The sequence below is a fragment of the Bos indicus x Bos taurus genome, chromosome 6 (assembly GCF_003369695.1).
Source record: "Bos indicus x Bos taurus breed Angus x Brahman F1 hybrid chromosome 6, Bos_hybrid_MaternalHap_v2.0, whole genome shotgun sequence".
Lineage (NCBI taxonomy): Eukaryota > Metazoa > Chordata > Mammalia > Artiodactyla > Bovidae > Bos > Bos indicus x Bos taurus.
Genome location: NC_040081.1, coordinates 16,759,585 through 16,782,343, shown reverse-complemented (window position 1 = coordinate 16,782,343; position 22,759 = coordinate 16,759,585). Strand labels below are relative to the sequence as shown.

The 22,759-nt window shown below is 41.1% G+C and overlaps 1 protein-coding gene across 1 annotated transcript; it reads right to left on the bottom strand.

The window, feature by feature from the left end:
• Positions 1-1,672: 1,672 nt before the first annotated feature.
• On the bottom strand, positions 1,673-21,471 carry ETNPPL (ethanolamine-phosphate phospho-lyase). Its single transcript, XM_027543863.1, has 13 exons — positions 21,249-21,471; positions 18,463-18,581; positions 18,039-18,198; positions 15,681-15,755; positions 12,255-12,345; positions 11,091-11,207; positions 9,272-9,354; positions 8,242-8,467; positions 7,168-7,322; positions 6,464-6,553; positions 6,110-6,240; positions 4,476-4,543; positions 1,673-3,057 (listed from the first exon to the last, which is right to left on the bottom strand). Exons 1-13 carry the CDS (start codon positions 21,302-21,304, stop codon positions 2,935-2,937), a joined length of 1,494 nt encoding a protein of 497 aa, XP_027399664.1. The 5' UTR covers positions 21,305-21,471; the 3' UTR covers positions 1,673-2,934.
• Between the last annotated feature and the right edge of the window lie 1,288 nt (positions 21,472-22,759).

Here is a 22,759-nt window from a genome sequence, read left to right as displayed (position 1 = left end):
GTACATCTCAGCCAAAAAGAATTCTGAATTAAAAAAAAAAAGCTACAAAGGACACTACTGACATAATTAAAAATGTGAATATCAATTATATATTAAATATTATTATAAACTAATATTAAATGCCCCTAATGTAATAATTGACTTGTAGGAGAATGCCCTTGTTTTGGGGAAAGATAAAAGTGAAATATTCAGGGTAAATTGTCTTTATGCCAGCAATTAAATTCCCAATGGCCCAAATGGCTTAGTCAAAGCCAAAAAGTACATGTGTAGGCACACAGACAGGAAAGTAAGTGGAGCAAAATATGAACAACTGATGAATCCCAGTGAAGGCTACATGAAATATATGAAACTTTCCTGAAAGTTTAAAAGGTTTCAAAATAAAAACTTGGGGAAAATATATAGAAAAAATTAAAATATAACAACAACAATATAACAAAACAAATGACTACAGATGTGAAGGAAATTAACAGCGAATGCCAAGTGATAATATAAGGTGGCTTAAGAAAATAGTTATCCTTCAATTAAAAAAATAAATTAATTTAAAAAAATACATAGTAAAAGTAATTCCTTAAAGAGAAGACTGGACTCTCTGATGAGCAGTTAGTAAGAAGAGATCATGCTGTAGAAAGAGAGGCAGCTGATCTGCTGGAAGCCTCAGTAAGACACGTTTGCTTGAGATGGTGGGAGATAAACCCTATGAAGCAGAGAAGGCAATGGCACCCCACTCCAGTACTTTTGCCTAGAAAATCCCATGGACGGAGGAACCTGGTAGGCTGCAGTCCATGGGGTCGCTAGAGTCGGACACGACTGAGCGACTTCACTTTCACTTTTCACTTTCCTGCATTGGAGAAGGAAATGGCAACCCACTCCAGTGTTCTTGCCTGGAGAATCCCAGGGACAGGGAAGCCTGGTGGGCTGCCGTCTCTGGGGTCGCACAGAGTCGGACACGACTGAAGTGACTTAGCAGCAGCAGTAAACCCTATGAAGAATCAGGGATCTATCACTTCAGTAAAGTGAATGATGGCCCAGTGCTTGGCACACTCGGCCAGGGAAGATCTTCCCAGTGCTAGAACTTTGAAAGGTGCACCTGGTCTTCAATGTCCCGTGGGGAAAAAAAAGCAAGCATATATGTGAAATCATGAGCACTGGGGAGTGGTTGCATGGCTGGTCAGGAGCCTGAAAGAATTAGAAAGTGTGTGGCAAAAGGAGGTGTTGGGAAGAGGCATATGAATGAATATATGGAATAAAAACCACAGGTTAAGATTTTCTGTGTCACATGTTCATGTCCACCAAAAAGCATCCACTAACAGAAGAAGGCTGAACAACCAAATAGACAAAATGACTTGGCCGGTTGACATCAGACACTTGGACATTAGCCACCCCCACAATAGGCATAATGGCACATGAGCAGGGTGGCCAAGGCGGCAGAGACGGAAACAGTTTCTTTCAAGGAGACAAGTACTTTCTCAGCACACAAGGAGTGTTCCCAGGAGTACTGACCTGTGCTGTAAAAGGTCTAACGGTCTTGGAATTAACCTTGGTTTCATAGAAGCAAACCACAGAGACCTTCATGCTTTCTCCTCTCTACCTGGGAATCAATCTTGGTGCAATCCAGCTCAGACCCATAGTCAATTATACATTTAGGAGACGAAACTATTTTAACAACAAGACCTTGCATTTTCACAGCATTTTATTATGGTCAACTCATAAAGGAAGCTTTTTACATTTAATTTCCCCCCCAACATCTTTCTCAGCTATCATGAAACGGCCATAGCAAAATTATTTAACTCATCTTTATAGAACAAAAACCAATGCACAGGGAATTCCCTGGCGGTCCAGTGGTTAGTGTGCTGTGTTTCCACTACCACACTACCAGGGCCCAAGTAGTGTTCAATTCCTGGTTGGGCAGTTAAGATCCCACAAGTCATGAGGCACAACCCCAAAACAAAGAACGCTTCCCCCCAAAAAAACCCAACATACAAAGCTTAATAACTGTTAGGAGGGCAATTGAGAAATAATAAGAAGTCAAGGCTAAAAGTCAAATTTCTTCCAGGTCAGTACTCACACAAGCCTCCAAGTCTCATGGCACTTGCACATTTAAGGAAGAGATTCTTGAAGATCTCTCTGTGTGTCAGGGTTGATAGGCTGGATGAGAAGGAGAAGAGGATTGCTTGCAAAGTTAATTTCTCATCTAGTAGCTAAGTGACTTGCCAAGATGACAGTCTGATTAGCCAGAGCCGAGGTGAATGTGGTGCTCTGGCTACTGCTCCAGCTCCATGTTTAAGTGTTTCTGTGTCTACTCCTTGTCTGGCCTCTGCACCTGTGCCCTCATCCCCAGAGGATCACGATTAACCTAGTTCCCCAACAAGAGTCCAGATTATTCATTCCCTTCTTCACATTTGCTATGTGATTTTTCCCCAAATGGCTTTTGACTTTACCACCCAACTCTATGATTCTCCGAGAAAGAACAGTACATACTTCTCTAGTCAAAAAAAATTTTTTTTGGTTCTTATCATCTTTTATTTTATTATAGCCATAAATATTTATAAATTAAATCATTAAAGAATTCAATATTTTAAGGCACTAAGTCTCCAAAGTTCAGGAACCTACTGTACTTTACTCTGTCATGTCAAAGATTAAAACATCAGAAGTAAAACTGTCAACTTAATAAATATTTCATTTGAAGCTTAAATTGAGTAGAATAAAGGAAGTACTTGCAGAAATCTCAAGTAAGGAATTAATAGGCTAAATGCTGAACTAATAGTCTTGACATGGTTCGATTATCATTTGGATTAATCTTATGACTCACTGACTTTATACCTCTGAGTAAATGCAAACATTTCTTTCAGAGGGTACAACAGAGCTTTAACAGAAGGGACTATCTGCACTCATCCTCTGTAACTCCGGACATTTATCTTGTAAAACGCTCATCTCTCACGTCCTGAGCCTCTTGCTGAGCAGTGAATCTGTGCACAATCCATTTCTCTTTTGGCTGGGATTTTCTCTGGATTCCAGGCTGCTGTCTCTGAGCAATTCTGACTGTGCTTCCTTGGGCATCTGTAAGACAAGCGAACAAATTCCAGAGGGCAGCCCACTGCTAACGCGCCCAGCCTCCAGCCTCCGCAGAGCTGACCCCACAGGAATGCGGCGTGTGGGAGAACACAAAAGCAGCACAGCACAGCACAGGAGTGCTGTGTTAGGGCGTTGTTCCTCGCTAACCCCGATTACTACCTTCCACAGACACCAGAAATGTAATAGCAACCTAAAATCTGGGAGTCCAAGCCAAACTCAGAAAGGCATGCTAACTTTGCCAGCTCCACAGTGGCATTTCTGGTGGGGGAACTCTTTTTTCAGAGTCCCTTTTCAATAAGCTCCTTTTCAATGCTTATAGGCTTCCTGGTGGTGCTAGTAGTAAAGAATCCACCTGCCAATGAAGGAGACGAAAGAGACACTGGTTCCATTTCTGGGTTGGTAAGATCCCCCGGAGGAGGGCATCGCAAGCCACTACAATATTCTTGCCAGAAGACGGACAGAAGAGCCTGGTGGGCTACAGTCCATGGGGTTGCAAAGAGTCAGACACAACTGAGGGTCTGAGCACTTTCCAAAACTTGCTAGGTTCAGACAGCCGTGATTCTGCCCCAGACTCTCTATGCGACTCTCACACAGCAGAGGGGAGCTGATCCCTAGCATTGGCTTGTGTTGCACCAAGAAACAGAAGCACCCTGTGAGCTGATCATTTGCCCTCATTCAAAGGTCCTCATGCTTTTCACTCAGGGAAAGGGCTTTTCTGACTATACTCGATGTGTAGGCGGACTCGAGGTACCGAGGGTTCCTTTATGCGTCAAAGTCATAAACAAATAACAGATTATGCAACAGAGCCTCTCAAGGTTTTGCCTTTCTGTTTCCCGACCTGGGGAGCCCTTTCTTACAGCCTGGGGAGCCTGGGGAGAGAATGGGGAAGCCCTCTGCTGGCAGCACATCAAATGCAAAAACTAGGCCACTCAGCGCGAGACGGTTCCCAGGCCCTGTTGCCAGTCGAAGTTTCTACTTTAATTTAATGGACGATCGAACTCTGGCATTTTGAAGTCACACTGCTGAAGCTTTTGTTGATTAAGAAGTGGGATGTGGGACTTCGAAGCAGTGTCAAGCATCACTCAGAAAAACAGGAAGGAGCTCAGGACATTTGCTATCCTCTCTCTCTATATTTTGAAGGCCCTCTTTGCAAGCCTGAAGGTTATTATGATTATTTTCAGCATGGGAATGACCCTGTAAAAATGGTTGTTTGCTTTTATAGATGTCAAGTGGCATGACACTTGCCTTGGAATTTAATTGTGCACTCAGAATTGCAACAGTAAGCCAACTGTAGCAAAGGTGGGTTTGTTCTAAAAGTCACTGTACAATTTTAAAACATTTGCATTCCTTTTTATTCTCCAATTTTAAACTTTTCCCTTAAATATTAAGCAAGTGACTCTTACCTTGGTTCTGCAAGGAGTATTCTTAGAGATGCCACTCTCAGTTTCAGCTCCAGTGGCTTCTTCTAAACCTTCATCAAGGTAGATAAGATGGAAAAAAAACATAAAACATAAATATAAGACATTTAAAAAAATCCTTAAGAAAAACAAAAAACCCATTTTGGTAACTATAGGGATACTCTTACTAGAGAAAAATAGAGAGGTCCACGTGTTTTAAAATCACTTCTCTTCAACTTTTTTGCAGCATTTCACCATTACACACGACTCTCAGCCTGCATTAGCTCCGTCTCATTCACATTGTTAAAAGAATTGTCCAGACCCACTGCTAAAAATGTTCAGGCTCTGAGCTGAATTTTAAGTAATAGTGACATTTGTCCCAACATGTACTCTGATCCACCTGGCCTTCAAGGGACCAGAGGAAACAGGTGTGTGAGGACTGCTGGCCAGGTTTGGGAGTCTCTTAGTCCAAAGACAGTGACTGTGTTACAAATAACTTGGGGCTGCCTCTCAACTTTCCAATATTAATGATCTATTTTGTATACTGCACTGATTCCTGGCTTATCAGCCTTATCCCAACCCCAAGAGGCTGAGTGGGAGCAGAGAAGTAAAATCTTTAATATACCTAAAAGCTCCAACATTTGAAAGGGCTTTATGTTTTTCAGTATGGTTTTACATTGCTCCCTTACTTAGCTAATCTCAATTTATGAAAAATAAATTAACCTAATTATTTAATGTGTATGCTCGGTCACTCAATTGTGTCCAACTCTTTGTGACCCCATGGATGGTAGCCCACCAGGCTCCTCTGTCCATTGCGATTCTCCAGGCAAGTGATTGCCACTTCCTAATTCAGGGGATCTTCCCAACTTAGGGATCAAACCTGCATCTCTTGTGTCTCCTACATTGGCAGGTGAATTCTTAACCACTAGCACCACCTGGGGAGAAGGCAATGGCACCCCACTCCAGTACTCTTGCCTGGAAAATCCCATGGATGGAGGAGCCTGGTGGGCTGCAGTCCATGGGGTCGCTAGGAGTCGGACACTACTGAGCGACTTCACTTTCACTTTTCACTTTCATGCATTGGAGAAGGAAATGGCAACCCACTCCAGTGTTCTTGCCTGGAGAATCCCAGGGATGGGGGAGCCTGGTGGGCTGCCATCTATGGGGTCACACAGAGTTGGACACGACTGAAGCGACTTAGCAGCAGCAGCACCACCACCACCACTTGGGAAGCCCAACCTCATTATTTAACAGAGGTCAAAAAAGATTAATTCCTATGACAGGCTATAATTCTGAATGATGAACAAATCCTCAAAAATGAAATTGCAGTAAGTGAAGCACAAAGTCAAATGAGTCAGGGAATAGCAAATAACTGTTAACCTATAGCCTATAAGTTTTATTAACAACATTTCAAGTATTTTCAGGGTATAAAGCTCAAAGACTCTTACACTGCAACATCTATGGTTTGTGGTACAATGAAGACATGCAATTATTTTTTTAAAGTGAAAATAAATGATAATATAAATTTATACAGTCATTTCCACCCTCCTTCACTTCTACCATGGACAGCAAGATGCACTGTCATGTATGACCAGGATGGAGTTGTGGGGGGCATCTTATTTAAAGATCTGTGGACAGACCTGTTAGAATACCATCAAGTTGTTCCACCATAAACTTGGCATCTTCCTCAGTGAAGCACATAGGTGGTTTTATTTTAAGGACGTTTCTGTGAGGTCCGTCGGCACTGAGAAGCACTCGCTTTTCTTTCATCCTAATTAGTGCAGGAAATACATGTGAGTGCATACAAGCAATAACTAAGATGATTTCAGAATGATGTGAACAGACAGCAATTTAGTATATGCATGAAAGAAGTCATGTTTGTAATTGCAAGAGTCTTAAACTTTCCATATTCAGGGAGAAGAGAGGAAGTAAAAACATTCAAGAGGGTGGACAGCATTCAAGCTGAGATACCAAACAGGTGAGGGGTGGTTTACTTGTAGATGATGTGCTGAGCTTCTGCTGTGGCGGGGGTCCTTTGCTGATGGTCCTTCACTAAGTCAATCCCAATAAAAAGGCCAACGCCCCTGAGGGAGATAAAGAAAGGAAACTTGACATATACTCTATCAAGCACCACATTGTCACAAAAAATTAACACAGTTGTCAAACTCAAGTTTGATTTGAGGCTGAATATGAGTCTCTTTAAAGGTAGTTGTTACTAGTTCTAATTAATCCATGATACCAATCCAGTGTCCACAGGACTCCTTAGTTTCTGAAATTAGTTTTTGTAATCCAGTTTTTTTTTTCATCACATAATTGCAAAAAAAAAAAAAAAGGCTTAAAAACAATCTTATACTATTTAGTTTCATATTACATCAATGATGATAAATACATATATGAAAAATAGTGATGTTTCTTAGATGTCATTTAAATTATTTTTTCATAGATCATATAGAGTTACTTTAAGGTTCTTCTTTTCACCTTCTAGCTGTTGAAATTATCCTGGCTTAATTTTTTTTTAAAAAAGTGTAAGTCAGGAAAGATATATACCCAAAAGTTAAAAGTGATATATCTGGGTACTGAATGAAAAACGTTTTTTCAGTGTTTTCTAGATTTGGTTTTGTGTAATTTATTTTAAATTTATAAGCTCACCAATATTCATTTGGACATACAAATAACTACAATTCCTTGATAAACATACCTGATGTCTCCTATCAAAGTATGTTTAGTCTTCTGCTTATTCAGTAACTCAGTAAGATAATTCCCTACTCTTGTGGCATTTCCTTGAAGATCTTCATTTTTTATTACATCCAGGACGGCCAAACCAACAGCAGAAGATACTGGATTTCCTCCATACTGCAGAAAAAAGATAAATGAGAAAACAGACTAGTTGAATTCATGCTGTTGCTTCATCTATGAGAAATCTGGCTCATATTTAAGCAAGTAAAGATATAATTTCAATAAAATTTTCCCTTGTGATATTAGTTTTTTAAGTTTAGAATATAGCATAATTCTATTCATTCAGGATTGAGAATATAATTCTAAATTATATATATGCTACATAACTGGTATGAAGGACTACTGGAGAATGTATAAATTCATCCAAACCAAACACAGATATTGTGTTGGGAATTAAGGATTTCAGAGTGTGGTTTAGTTAGAAGGATGTGGATTGCAGCACTTGAATATCTGTGTGAAAAAAAAAAAAAAGCCAAAAAATGACATTTTCTCCAAATAATTTATGTTCCTAGATTTTGATTCTGAGTTTTAGCTGCAACAAGTCCTATTACACATACTGCACAAACTATAACAGTCTTTCCAAACTTGAGAATTTTACAACTTTTGGGGGCAAAATCAAGGAAATAAAATTTCCCAAAGATAGAAATTTAGTTAGTATCTCCTATGACAGCCATATAATATTTATAGTACTGAATCATCTAAACACTTCAGATGTGTTTTGAGAATTTAAGTGTGATACAAACAAAAAAAGATCATATCATCTGTTAATGAAATATCATAACCTCTAGAGTTTACCAGGGCATCCATCTATCACTGGAACAATCAATAGGAACATTTTAGAAAGGGGAAAGATACAATAAAAAATACAAGGAGGATTGTGCCAAACAGAATAAAATATGGTTAGATCAAAGTCTGGCTTCGGTTCTGGGGTCATTAGCTGGCAACAGTGAGATTTATTCTTTATTACATTGGAAAGAAATGTAAGAACACACAGAATTTTTCCCTCTTAGCATTAAAGTGGGAGGTCAAAATTTACCGTGTTGAAATACTCCATCCCAGAGGCACTGAAGGCTTCTGCAATTTCTTTGGTTGTTACCACGCATGCCATTGGGTGCCCATTGCCCATTGGTTTTCCCATTGTGACTATGTCTGGAACGAAGTCTTCGCCAAACATTTGGAAACTCCAGAAATGTTTCCCGACTCGGCCAAAGCCTACTTGAACTTCATCAGCTATAAACACACCTCCTGCTCCACGGACATATCTGAAAAGCAAAAGGGCAGCATGATGCCTTCAGGTCACTGACAGCCCCCATATCCTCCCTTCAAGATTCGGATTATTGAGGACTTAAAAAGAATGGTGTTAACCTGAAGTCTGTAATCTTTGTTAAAAACATTTCAGTGCTCAAATCCCCAATGACATCTATGTGATGTCATTGCCTTTGAAATATAATCACGTCATTTCCAGATAAGATATAGTTTATGTTGTTTGGGTTTGTGCTGCTTAAAGTAAGCTCTACTGCAGTATTTTAAGTGGCAAGAGAAAAAAGTGAACAAAAAGTAATGTTAGCAGAGTTAGTCTTCAACTTTTTACTAATCAGCAAAGCTTGGACACCAATCAATCAGAGAGGATGCCGGGTGGGTAAAGTGGGGCAGAGCCCACAAGGACCCCCCGGCTAGACTGTGTTCAAACCCTTTATTAGCTGGGATCTTGGAAGGTGAGGAGTTCCAGGAGTCCTGGGCGGCAGGCACTCCCAAGTGGCTATTTACCATCTAGTCCCTGGTGGCTCAGCAGTAAAGAACCTGCCTGCCAGTGCAGGAGACTTGAGTTCGATCCCTGGGTTGGGAAGATCCCCTAGAGAAGGAAATGACAACCCACTCCAGGATTCTTGCCTGGGAAATCCCATGGACAGAGGAGCTTGGTGGGCTACAGTTGGTCGCCAAAAAGTTTGACATGACTCAGCTACTAAACAACAATGGGAAGTACTTCCATACTTCGCGAACAACCAGATGACCCTGCGGAACTGTCACAGTTCCTTCTGTTTGACCAAAGATGCCCAAGTACATACTCTGCCACTTTCTGGAAGTAGCCTGCTGGAGGAATTATTTGTCCGCCACAACTCTGCATGGATTCAGCAATAAAGGCAGCAATCTATACAAGAGAAGATGGGGTCAAAGTCCATTCGGTCCCCCTCCCGTACCCCCTAAAAAAAAAAGGACTTCTTATAGAGAGGGTGACTTAAACATGGTTGGGAATGGACCCCTGGCAAGAGGCAAATTGGCCATTTGATTAAAAAGAAAAGATGTTCATGCTGGAAAAACAAGTGATCTGAAGCATTAGTTTCTGAAATTTTAGGTTTCTTATGAAACTACCACTAGAAATGGTGGAAAAGGTGCCTTCCATCTCTCCATAATTAATTTAAATGCAGTGTTTGCAGTAGGATCAACTGAATAAGACGGATATCTTGATCAGTCTTTGATACGAGCCTCTACAAAATCACCCAGGTTGCAAACATACACTGTAATGCCTATTTACTCAACTTGTTGAATTAGGACTGCCCGAGTCTGGACTTTTCACCAGGGAGGTGAGAAGGTGACCTGTGGTCACAGACCTTAGTTACTGGGCTCTCTTTCTGGTTCTTGCCCTAAACCAGGCTTACAACTTGACCAACATAGGCAATTCACCATAGACCTGCAGAGGAAATGGTCTAGAGGCTAAGAAAGGAGAATAAAAAAATCACTAAATTCAGAGGAAGCATGGAAATAGTATGAGATAAGAAGTCAAGCCATCAACTATACTTCAATTAAAAACAAACATACAAGGGAACCAAGGTTCTACTCTAGACTACCTCTTTTAAGATATGAAAAATGAATGGGTTAGGAAGAAAAAGAAGAAAATAGCTAAGAAAGGCAAATGACTCTCCAGTCATTAAGATAAAAATACTTGAACTGGAAAACACAAAGTCTTCATTTTTCTCTCAATTACTAAGTTTTTTAAATTGCCATATTGATGCCATAAATCAATTTAAAGGCAAAGCATATGTCAAATCACATTAAAACTTCATGTAAGTAACCCCTACGTGGGTTGAGAATTTAACATTAGGCTGAAGGTGGAAGATGGTAGAGTGAAGGCTGAGAAAACAAAAGCTCTTCCTACTCGGTAGGATTTTGGTTTGTTTTAGAAGTGCAGACCCGGGGATGTCCCTGGCAGTCCAGTGGCTGGGACTTCACCTTCCAATACAGGGAGTGAGGGTTCTATCCCCAGGGAGGGAGCTAAGATTCCACATGCTTTTCAGCCAAACAAAACAAAATAAAACACTAAAACATGAAACAGAAGAAATATTGTAATAAATTCAATGAAGATTAAAAAAAAAAAGTGCAGACACAGATTGGAAGAGCATTTTCCTGCTTGGTCTTACCCAGGCTCAGCACCTTCAGGAAAGCTGAACCAATCCTAGGGAAAACTAAGGCTCCCAGGGTCCAGGAGCCTGCATTGATCCTGAGGCCCTGGGGCTACCCTGCCTCTTCACCTTATGTTAGCCCCTCATGTTACTCTCATTTGGAATGTTCTGTCCATGGGCTATCACCTTTCTTAATTCTCTCCTCCTATCCCTTTGCACCACAGTCTGCATCCCACTGGGAAGGTTAGAATCTGACCACCAGTTCTGAAACAGGTACAATAATTACATTTCCAGGATAAATAAAAATAGTCTTAGAGGCATGACTACAATAATGCATTTTTTGATATATGAACTAAGTGAAAATGTAACCAGAGAAGGACAGAAAGGATTTGCCGTCTAATCCTTTTCCACCTCTCTAGTGTATCGTGATAATTTCAATCTATTTTATGAAAGATGTTAACGTGTTTCCAAAGCTGCAAATACAAACCTTCCTTCCGCTGTTATGAGCTTCGTCAATAATTTTCTTCACTTCATCTGCATAAGCACTGGCCGGGTCTACATGGTCTTCTCTGTATTTTCCTCTGTAAGTATCTGGAGCTGGTGCCTGAAAACATCAAAAGATATAACAGTTTCTCATGATCTTTCTCCTGGACAAATGAGCTTTTAAGAAAGGGTATTTCCCCACAAGAGCATAATAGAAAGGTGACCTATGGATTTATGTGACTCGAGGTTCTTCTGCTCTTTTTCCTTAACATTTCTGAATTCAGTGACACTTGAAATCTTTGCATTGTGAACAGGAGCTTGGATTTACTTCTAGGCCCTTGGAAGTCAAAATTGCATCCCTGATCACATAAGGGGCAATTCAAACAACAAATGTGATTATGTTATTTGAAAATTTCAATGAATGGAAACTGTACTAACTGTTCTATGTAGAAAATAGGGACCTCCCTGGTGGTCCAGTGGTTAAGACTCTGAGCTTTTCCAAAGCAGGAGGTATGGGTTCGATCTCTGGTAGGTGAACTAAGATTCTATGTGCTGTCTGATGAGGCCAAGAAATATTTTTAAAAAAGAAGAAGAAAATAAACCAGCACTTACCAACTATATAGCAAATTGTAATCATTCAGAAATTCAGAGTGCTTTAGGAGTAATTTCAGATCTTAAAATTTTGAAAAAATGTATTCATGATTCTCTTAAAAATGTCCACTGATCCTTAATTAGGCCAAATGAGTTTTACTGCTTCAACAACTTGGTTTCTTTATTTTCTTTCATTTAATATTTATTTGACTTAATAAATTTACATAATAATTTAGCATAGAGTAATTTTAAGACAGTCATACACACCTGATGCAATTCTGAGTTTCAAATTGGCTTCAGTGATAGAAAAAGTAATTGAAGATCCAGGGGCAAGAAAAATAAAATAAGAGCTGTGAATAACAGCTGTCACTACCACTGTACTGATTTGTATGGTACGCATCAATGGATTTTAACCCACATCTTGTCATTAGCTCTCTGACTTTTAGCAAGTCATATAACAGCTCTGTATCTTGGTTTCCTTTTTCGTGGTTTCATTTCAATGCAAAGATTGGTCTGGATTATCACTGGGCACTCTTCCAGTAGTAACATTCTGATTCTTGAATTCCAAGATACTTACCACATGCACAAATTCTTTCTTGACATCTTTGCCCTTTTGAAATTTATATGGACTGATCTCAATTAAAGATGATAGGTGACCGTGGTAAGCGCTGAAACAAAAAGGAATGGTAACCAACATCATTCAAAGCAGGATGCTCTTCCAGGATGTGAAAAATAGTATTGCGTATCATCCAGGGAGAATCTCAACATTGGTGCCAGATTTAACTATATGGAATCCTATTTTTCATGGTAGGACTGGCCATTAATTTGTCCAGCTCTCCTGATTCAGGCAATAAAACACATAGAAAGCCAAGTATGTATCCTTGTAGGCAGTTTTTAGCCAGAAAAAAGCTTAATTTCTTTGGCTTGTATTAGCTCTGCTAAATTAGATTAAGTATAAAATATTATTTTCTCTAGTTTCATGAGAAATATCAGATGTACGTATTCTTTAAATGCATTTTATAGTTATATTCTAGTAAATTTTAACAAATTTATATCATAAAATGGGCTGTGTTTCTGTTTAGGATGGTTTCTAAAGGATGTCCAATAGCACATTTTGAACAAATGCAAATTGGTAAGGAATAGGCGGTTTTTTCAAAAAGAACTAAGGTTGAGAGGTGATCGAACTTAGTTCTTCCTAAGGTTGTAAAATTCCTTTCTTTCACTTAAAATCAGGTGGCTATGCTATTTCCCTGAATGTTTTTTTCTTCCAAGATATATATAATCAGGAGACTGGAAGTTATAAGGGCTTCCCAGGTGGTGATGGTGGTAAAGAATCTGCCTGTTCATGCAGGAGACATAAGAGACAGGGGTTTGATCCCTGGGTTGGGAAGATCCCCTGGAGGAGGAAATGGCATCCCACTCCAGTATTCTTATCTGGAGAATCTCCATGGGGTTGCAAAGAGTCGGGCATGACTAAGTGTCTGAGCGCGTGCACACACACAGTAGATCAAATGTTGATATCTCTCTTTCTGTGCCAGCACATAACAGGCTCTGTCTCTCTCTGGAAATTATAAAAGGCCCATGAATAGATAAAGCAAAGAGGGAGTACTTCCTCTACCATAGATTAAAACATCCTACAAAGCGATAGCAATGAAATTAGTATGGTATTGGAATAAGAACAAAGTTATGACTGGGACAGAAGCAAGCTCAGCCATACGTAAATGGCAACACAATGGCCTCTAGGTGGAGTTAATTGAGGAGCAGTTACAGACAGTAGAAGAAAATGAAGAGCATCTTTGTGATCTGAGGGATGGTGATGGGTATGTATGGGGGAAAGATTTTAACAAAACTTAGAAAACCAAACCATAGGAAGAAAATGCAAACTCTTGGATTCAATCAAAATTTTTTTGGGTAGATGGATGTCATAGACAAAGTTAAAAGGCAGGTGATAGATTGGGAAAAAATATTTGTAATGTCTCAAATAAAAGAGGCTAACTTCCATAATGGTCTGTGTGCATAAAGAATCACTTGGGAAACTTGGTTTCTGGACTCTGCCTCTAGAGACTCTCTTTAACTGGTCTGGGGTGGGGCCTGGGCACTGACTGGCACTATAAAAAGAACATTTCCCCAGGTATTTCTAAAACACAGTCCAGGCTGAGATCTTCTGATCCAGTCTATGCATGCAACCACAAAAACAAGGATGGGAATCCCAGTAGAAAAACTGGGTAAAGAATATAAGCAGATAATTCTCGAAAAAAAGTGGGTCAGTCGCTTAGTTGTGTCTGACTCTTTGCAACCCCATGGACTATAGCCCGCCAGGCTCCTCTGTCCATTGGATTCTCCAGGCAAAAATACTGGAGTGGGTTACCATTTCTTTTTCCAAGAGATCGTCCCAATCCAGGGATCGAACCCGGCCTCTCTCATTGCAGGCAGATTCTTTACCATCTGAGCCACCAGTGAAGCTAATTCTCAGAAGGGGAGTCACAAATGTACAATAAGCATATGAAGAGATACTCAATCTCATAATTAGAAAATTGCAAATACAAACAACATTGATATTATTTTATACTTATTAGACCAGAAACTATTAAAGGAAAAAAAGGCACAATCCTCTCAGGCTTTGCCCAGGATATGGGGAAATGGAACATTTCATGCACTGGGTAGAGTGTTTCAACCACTCTGGAGACCGACCTGACAGCATTTAGTCAAATCAATAATGTTTACAGTATCCCTATGGCCTAGCAATCCTGTTTCTGGGTGCTTATTCCTAAGAGATCCTCAGAAAGGTCCATAAGGGCACATGTCTAAGGGTGCTTACTGCAGTGCTGCCTGTGGTAGCTGGGCATAGAGAGCAGTCAGTGTCCATTCTGCGATAGGCAGCATCATGCCTGCCCTCCCCAAAAATGCCCACGTTCTAATCCTCAGAACCTGAGAATATGTTACATGGCAAAGGGGACCTTGCAGATGTGATTAAGCATCATGAAATGGAGTGATAATCCTGGAGGGGCCAATGTTATTACAAGAGTCTTTATAAGTGAAAGAAGGTGGCAGGGGGATGGTGGTCAGAGACAGGGATGTGATGGAAGCAGGGGCTGGAGTGATGGCATGGCTGGCTCTGAAGGTGGATGAAGGGGCCCAAAGCCAAGCAAGGCAGGCAGCCTCTAGAAGCTGGAGGCAAGGCAACACATTTCCCCCTAGAGTCTCTAGGACTGCAGCCCTACTGCCACCTAACTTGCAGCCCAGTGAGGCCCATTTTGGACATCTGACCTCCAGAACTGTAAGAGAATAAATTCATGTTGCTTAAACCACTGTTTGTGATAATTTGCTGCAGTCACAATAGAGAATGACTACATCAACCAACACATAAAACAAGAGAAGCCTATAGATGGGCAAGAAATGAGGTGCATGTTCAGTTCAACCCTGTGTGTGAGATTAGTGGGGTGGGCAGGCAGAAACAATTAAAAAAAAAAATCTCATTTAAGATAGAAGTTGTCAAATTGTAATGAATTTGGGACTTCTCTGGCAGTCCAGTAGGTAAGACTTCTGCTCCCAATGCAGGAAGTCTGGGTTTGATTTCTGGTGGGGGAACTAAGATCCTGCATGCTGTACAATGTAGCCAAAACCGCCCCCCCCCTTTTTTTTTTAAACTTGGCTGCTTGTAGTCATTAAAATTTGCTCTAAATTACTGTCTTTTAAATCAATTACATAGATAATCACATTGCAGTGGCTCAGTAAATAGTTAATGTGTGAAAGTAAATTCTAATTCATACAAAGCCCATGAGACCATGACCACAGGACCCAAAAGAGCCTCCAGGTGCTTGGAAAGAATTAAGTGTTCTCTAGGCCAGAGTTGGCCTTGAAATCTTAAACATAATAAAAAAAAAAAAATCCTTGTGCCATCCAGCCTCCTCTGTACCTACTTCTGGTATTAGTGTAGATAGGATCAATGTGTTTTCATCTCGGAAGGACCTTTCTGCTGAGAAGTTTCGTATCCAAGACTTACTGGTCAAGAGTGATCACATCTTGGTGGCCTCTGAACTGCCGAGCCAGGCGTAAGGCTAAGTCATTGGCTTCCGATCTATTAAGATAGTAGAGAGAGAGGAGCAATGTGACATAAGCTCTTTAAAAATCCTTTGAAATGCTATTTTCAAAGTTGAGGATTTCAACTACACAGAACTGCATAAATAAATAAGTTGAGGTCCTCTTTTCCCCCTCAATCTTGCCCAGCCAGCCATCTCACATCATCCTCCTAAGTTCCCCAGATGTCTTCAAAAAAGAATGAGACGCACGTGGAAACTCAGCACAAATTAAGGATATACTGCTTATTTCAAATTCTGGCCCCATTCAGCCATATCATAGGTGACTAAGTTTGAGGAGCCCAAGAAACCTATATTAAGTGTGATCTCAATGGGAGGAATCGGAGTCTAAGGTCCCACTAACCGGAGGGAGGCTGAACCGTGTTGTGCTGACCTAATACTTGATTAGTTTCTTATCTGGAAAATGAAGATCAGGGCTTCCCTGGTGGCTCAATGGTAAAGAATCCTCCTGCCGGTGCAGGAGACAGGGGTTCAACCCCTGGCCCAGGAAGATCCCACGTGCTGCTGCTGCTGCTAAGTCGCTTCAGTCGTGTCCGACTCTGTGCGACCCCAGAGACAGCAGCCCACCAGTCCTCCCCGTCCCTGGGATTCTCCAGGCAAGAACACTGGAGTGGGTTGCCATTCCTTCTCCATCCCGCAGGCTAAGGAGCAGCTAAGCCCATGGGCCACAACTACTGAGCCCACTTGCGGCAACTACTGAAGCCCGTGTACCTGGAGCTCATGCTATGCAACAAGAGAAGCCACCAGTGAGAAGCCCACATACCACAACTTGGAGAGCAGCCCCGCTCGCTTCAACTAGAGAAAACTCCAAGCTGCAACGAAGACCCAGCATTGCCAAAAATAAGTAGATCGATGGATAAATGAGACTTTAAAAAATGAAGATCGTAATCTTTCTATCTGCTGTAGAGAGTCTAGATATACTACTCAGACACAGGTGGAAAAGTAATCTTTTGTGGCATGTTTATCATGCGCCAGGTATTATACTGTTTTACTTATACTGATTCTCATAACTACTCTTCAAGGCAAGTATTGTCATCTTTTTATGGGTGAAGGCTCAGAGAGGTTAAGTAACAAGGATAAGTTCTCACAGCTACGAAGAGGTAGAGCCAGTGTTGACTGAAGCCTGGTTAACTTCCAGAATGTTCTTTGTATGAATACTATTCCAGGCTCTGTTACCTCCAGTCTTTGGTGACAGTGCTCTTTAAGGCTAATCATTCTTTGACAGCATAGGATTCTTTGGAAGGGAAAGTCAAATACTACTACGCTATTTAATTCACTGAAGGCAAGAATGCTTTAAAACAACAAATTAGATCCTAACATGTCTTAATTCTTTACAAAGGAAAAAAAAAAAGAACAATTTTCTGGTTATAAATTGGGTTTTAGAATACCTCATTGAAAAGAGAAGTGTGGAAGCCCCCTGGCAGTCCGATGGTTAAGACTCCGAGTTTCTACTGGAGGGGGCTGGGTTCAATCCCTGGTGGGGAACTAAGATTCCACAAGCCTCAGGCATGGCCAGAAAGAAAAGGAATCACAGAATCTCTTTTAGTTTTAGTATATATGTACATATATATCATTTAAAAAATAAGAGTCTGTGTTGTATAGACAGCTTTCCTCCTAATAGGTAAGCTTTTCACCTGTCTATAAACACGTATTTTCAAAAACATACTTTTTTTTTTTGCTGCACTTCCCGGCTTGTGGGATCTTAGTTCCCTGACCAGGAATCAAACCCAGGCTCTCTGAAGTGGAAGCTTGAAGTCCTAACCACCGGGCTGCCAGGGAGTTCCCCCCAAAACATACTTTTTAATGTCTGCATAATATTCAACAGAATGGGATACAACCATCTGAATTTACAGAATTTAAAAGTTGTAACACATCTATTCACTTGAATTTATTCCTTCCTCCTTTGTGTTTGTGCTGGGGAAATGTTTAGGGATCCCTACTGGTGCACCTTCCCCATCTATCACCAAAGAAGCATGGTAGTAAAAAGTCTTGAGTGACTCGCACATGTTAATCATGGGACTGCACTTACAGGCTACATCAAGAGCCTTGGAACACAATGTAAGGTATCTTATCTACAAGGAGCTGGTGGGCCCAAGTGAAAGAACCAGGACATCAGGTCCCCCATGCAGGGTCATTAGTAAGAGTCTCAGGCAACCTGTTTAGGTATTCCTACTCCACCAGCAATCAAAATAGAAAAGACGTGTGAGAGAGGAAACAAGGAGATTCATGGGAATGGGGATGGCTGGAAAAACCTTGAAACCTACCCTGAATTTGTAAAATAGCAAACAGAGAGTCTGTCCGGCAGGGTTGCTGAGAGGCGCTTGGCATACTCAACAATGTTGTCGTGGAGGAATCGAGAATTTGTATTTAGTAGTTCCATCTGTTTCTGGGCAGCTTTGACCACTTCTGGGTGGCAGTGTCCCACTAAAATTTAAAAGACAAAAGTCCTCAAAATGAGTTACAATTCGAAATGCCTGGGAAGTGAGGCAGATTCTGAAGCAAAAAAAAAGAAAAGTTGATCCTGTTCCTCTCCCAGATTTTGTTCTAGCTTTTCCCAGCCTAGGACTAAGGGCCCTGTTCAGCCGAGGAACTGCAGCCACTGCAAATCCTGGGACAAATATCAATGGTGCCAAGGCTGCCTTAATCCATAAATGTATCCTTCAAGGCACAACAAAGACAGCACATTACCATGGGCAACGTTGTTGATGCAATCCAAGTACTGGTCACCTTTCTCGTCAAACATGTACTGCCGCTGGGCTCGCACTATTTTGATGGGATCCGCAGCAAAGAAAACTTTGCATGAAGGCCTAGAAATAATGAAAGGAAACACTTTGGTCTGGTAGGACTGCTCAGTGTTTGCCCTTCTCGGTCAAGGTCACGATGGGTGGAAAATTACAATTACATAAAAGAAAGGGAAAACACAACCTAGGTGACATTTTTTTTTTTTTAATTTCATATTAGCCTGGAAACTTTTACCTTAACCCCCCATCCGTGACATTGCTCACATTTCTTATGCTTGTTATATTAAATTTGCCACGATCTGACAATACCTTTTAGAGGCCCATGGATCAACTCTGACAGCTCTAATTACACAAACCAAGAACTAATTTTCCTTTGGGAAATTTTGTTCAACTAGGAAAAAAAAAATTTTTTTTTGAGCCTTCCTATATATTAAGAACTGATAGCTATTACAAATATTATCTCATTTAATCCTTCCAACAATAATATAATAGGAGTTATCATCATTCTCACTTTTATAGGTGAGAAAACAGGCACAGAAAAATTAAGAAGCTTGGTTCAAGCCAATAAGAGAGAAAACCAGAATTTGGAAGCAGATTTTTGTCTTGATTGTAACTAGATTTACCACAGTGACCAAATTGAAATGTATGGAAATATTGAATCGCTATATTGTATAGTAGGAATTAACACAGTGTTGTAGGTGAATCATGCTTCAAAATAAACTCATAGAAAAAAAGAGATTACACTCCTTGGGAAGAGCTGGGAGGCAGGGAAATCAGATGAGTATAGTCAAAAGGCGCAAACTCCCATTTATAAGGTAAATAAGTACTAAGGTAAATAAGTATCATGTACAACATGATAAGGGCGTCTTACCTTTTAACATGATTGATTATAACACTGCTGTATGTTTTATACGAAAGTTGTTAAGAAAGCAAATCCTAGGGGATTTTCTATTTCTTAAATTTTGTATTAATGGGATGATGGATGTTCACCAAACTTAACTGTGATAGTCATTTCATGATGTAAGTCAAATCGTTATGCTGTGAAACTCAAACTTAATACAGTGCCGTATGTCAATTACATACCAATAAAATTGGAAGAAAAAAAAGACTGTCTTATGCCATTGCCCAAAATAGAGCTTGCTTGTCATCTAATCTCTCCCTCAAACCTACTTGTAAAGAAATGAATAGCACTAAAAGCTACTACAAATAACTTAGTGTTAAATAGTGTGCAGGAGATTTTACAGATCATTTTCATGTCTTTTAATTGGTTCTTGTTCTGCAGCAAATGGATTTTCCATTCTTAAATAATACGATCCAATTATTATTCTAACCTTTTAACCCACTCTTTTGAGTCTAATAAAATGTCATCCCTATTTATGGTTACTTGGTGGCTGTCTGGAGTACAAGTTTTAGCAACATGAAAACATTACAAACATTTCTGATCTTGGCTCCATGGATGTTTAGAAACTAAACAAAATATATTATTATTATTTTTATTTATTTATTTATTTTATTTTGGTCATGCCATGAGGAAATGTGGGATCCTAGTTCCCCAACCAGGATTGAACCCAAACTCCCTGCATTTGAAGCAAGGAGTCCTAATCACTGGACCACTAGAAAAGCTCCCAAAATATCGTTTTATTTTGGTGGCTTTGCATGCACAGAAAACATGTTCCCATGTGCACTAGAGTAGTTTAGAGGGTAAATAGTTACGTATTAAACTGATACACAACAGTTTAGAAAGTACTGTAATTATTGTGAATAAGTAATAAAATTTTTAAAATACCTAAAATTAAGTGTCATCAGCTAAAATGAAACTAATGAGAATTTCTTATTGGTTCAAATTCAGTTGTTAGTTTATTAACTACAAGTTAAAATCCAGAAAAATTCTTCCTTATGAATGTGGGCTGAAAACTGTGGACTTGACCTTGCCTTTTTGTTAATGTACTTCCCACCTTGCCACTCAGACTTTCATAGAAGAGGAATTTAATGTGACAGAGATCACAAGGTAACTGAACACTCTTCTAGGACCAGAGCCCAGGTCTGACTTAAGTATGGGTCCTGTACGCTCACTCACCAAGTCGTTTATACTATTAATGTGAGCAAAACGAAAATAGACCCGAGAGAACCCTGCATCTTTACGTTGTAGTGCGGGCACATCTGGGGAGACCAAGGTGAGTAAGGGCATCTTACCCTTTAAAAAGTGTCCACGCTTCCCACCCCCCCCCCCACCCCCCGCCTCCACTGGCTAGATTAACCTTTCACTTCTTAACGAAGCGTGCAAGAAGGAAGAGTTCGCTTTCAACAAAAGTTGTCAGAATTAGTTTTCATAGCCATCGTCAAAAATATTTCAGAGTTCATACTTATGGAAAACTTTCGAGTAGGTGAGCGTGGCGGAGAACTACCCTTCTCCCCTTCCAGAGCCCAGCCCTGGAACGGTGTTCTTCAGTGGCTATCAACCCTCATGGTCAATTCCCCCAGCCAGCCCGCAGCCCTCAGCCTCGCCGCGGGCTGCAGAGCGCGGGGATCACCCGGGACTCGGCTGCAAGGGAGCCCCCCTGGGGCGCGGGCGGCGGCGCGTGCACGCAGGTGCGGCGGGCAAGCGGCAGGTCCCGCTCCCCGCGGGACCCCAGCCAGCCAGCTCCCGGCCCCGCTTCAGCTCTCCGCTCCCTGCGCTGGTGACCTGGTGATTCCCACTCTCTGCGCCTCTCTTCTGGGCTGGGGAGCCCTTACCCGATGTGTTTTCTCCTCAGAGCCAGGGTCTCTTGCTTGCTGTACAGCTCGCACATGGTGGCAGGGTGCCGGGAGCCCCCAGAGGTCTCCCTCTCCAGTCCCTGCGCCCGCGTCCGGAGCCCGCGGACGGCCTCAGCTGCGGCCCTTCCCTGTTTTCCCTCGTTGGGTCCCCTGGCCCTAGGCGTCGGAGGTCGAGGTCGGTGTCAACCCGCTGGGGTCATCTCCCTTTTAAGTCTTGCCCCGCCTTTGCCCTTCGCCAAGCCCCACCCTCCTCCTCCCTCCTCCGCCTGGTGCCCGCCTGGCCAGTGCCTGGGCTAGCCACTCAGTCGCCACCCCCTACCCCCGCCTCCGCTCTTGCCCCAGGCTAACTCGCTCCCTTCCCGCCCTGCTGCCCACTTCCCCTCCCCATAGTTGTTCTCCTAACTCGCCTTTTATTTTTCTAAGCCTGCCTCGCCATGGCCTTTCCTCCTTTTCTGCCTATGAATTCCCTCCTTCCCACTCTCTTTTTAAAATATTTATTTATTTATTTGGCTGCACTGAGTCTTAGTTGTGGCACGCAGGATCTGGGCCGCTTGCATCGAGAGCAGGGAGTCTTAGCCACTGGACCACTTGGGAAGACCTCCTTTCTTTTTTTCTTTCTTTTCTTCCCTCCTTTCTTCTTTCCTTTCTCCCTTTATTTGTACACATTCAAAGATAGGCACTCCCTGGAGATAACAGGACTTTTGTCTCCATTCTCCTTTTGAGCAAGTTTCAATACCAAAATCTGCTTAACAAGAGTAAGAAGTCACACACCCAAAGGGTTAATCACAGGAACTCAGTCTGTTATTTGTTGGGAGGGATAATATATACCCCGGTTTCAAACACCTGCTTTAGAGATAATTGCACTTGTAGTTTCTCTGAAACGGTACAGATTACAAAGCATTGTAACAACCCTGACTGAGGTAAGCCTGAAAGTTACCACCTTATTTAACATATGGGAACAGTTATTACAGGTCTACCTGATGGGGAACCTGAATTCATTCCTAGGTTTCTTGACTTCCTTCAGGGTTCTCTTCTCTCACTGATCAAATTTAAAGTTAAATATGTGGACAGAAGGAAACCTAATTAACTATAGCACTAAATCATAAACTATTTGAAGAAGTAGAGATCATCTGATTTATCCCCTGTGCTTTGTAGATAAGGACATGTAGGTACAGGAAAGGTAAAATCTTATTATTCAAGGTCACACAACTGCTTAGCCATAGAGTTTAGATGAGATCGTTTCATTCTTTGTGTTTTTAAGACAGCAGAGAAAGCTTATTTTACCAGTAAGAACATGCTTGATAAATGTTTGTAACTTACCTTTCTCTTGAGTAAAGTTATTAATTAATATTGATTTCCTGCAGGATTAGTAGGATTATTTCATTGCCTAAGATAGGTTGAGAAATGGAGTTCTATGAGGAAAAACATGTTAAGAATTCTAGGTGTTATCAATGAAGGGGAGAAGACATTTAGGAAGCTTGCAAGAAATC

Coding starts and splice junctions, on each gene's coding strand:
- ETNPPL (XM_027543863.1), bottom strand. CDS start 21,304: ATGTGCGAGCTGTACAGCAAGCAAGAGACCCTGGCTCTGAGGAGAAAA. Junction 15,756..18,038: donor TGCTATTTTACAAATTCAGG/GTAGGTTTCAAG, acceptor CTATCTTAATAG/ATCGGAAGCCAATGACTTAG. Junction 9,355..11,090: donor CTCATAACAGCGGAAGGAAG/GTTTGTATTTGC, acceptor TCTCTTGTATAG/ATTGCTGCCTTTATTGCTGA.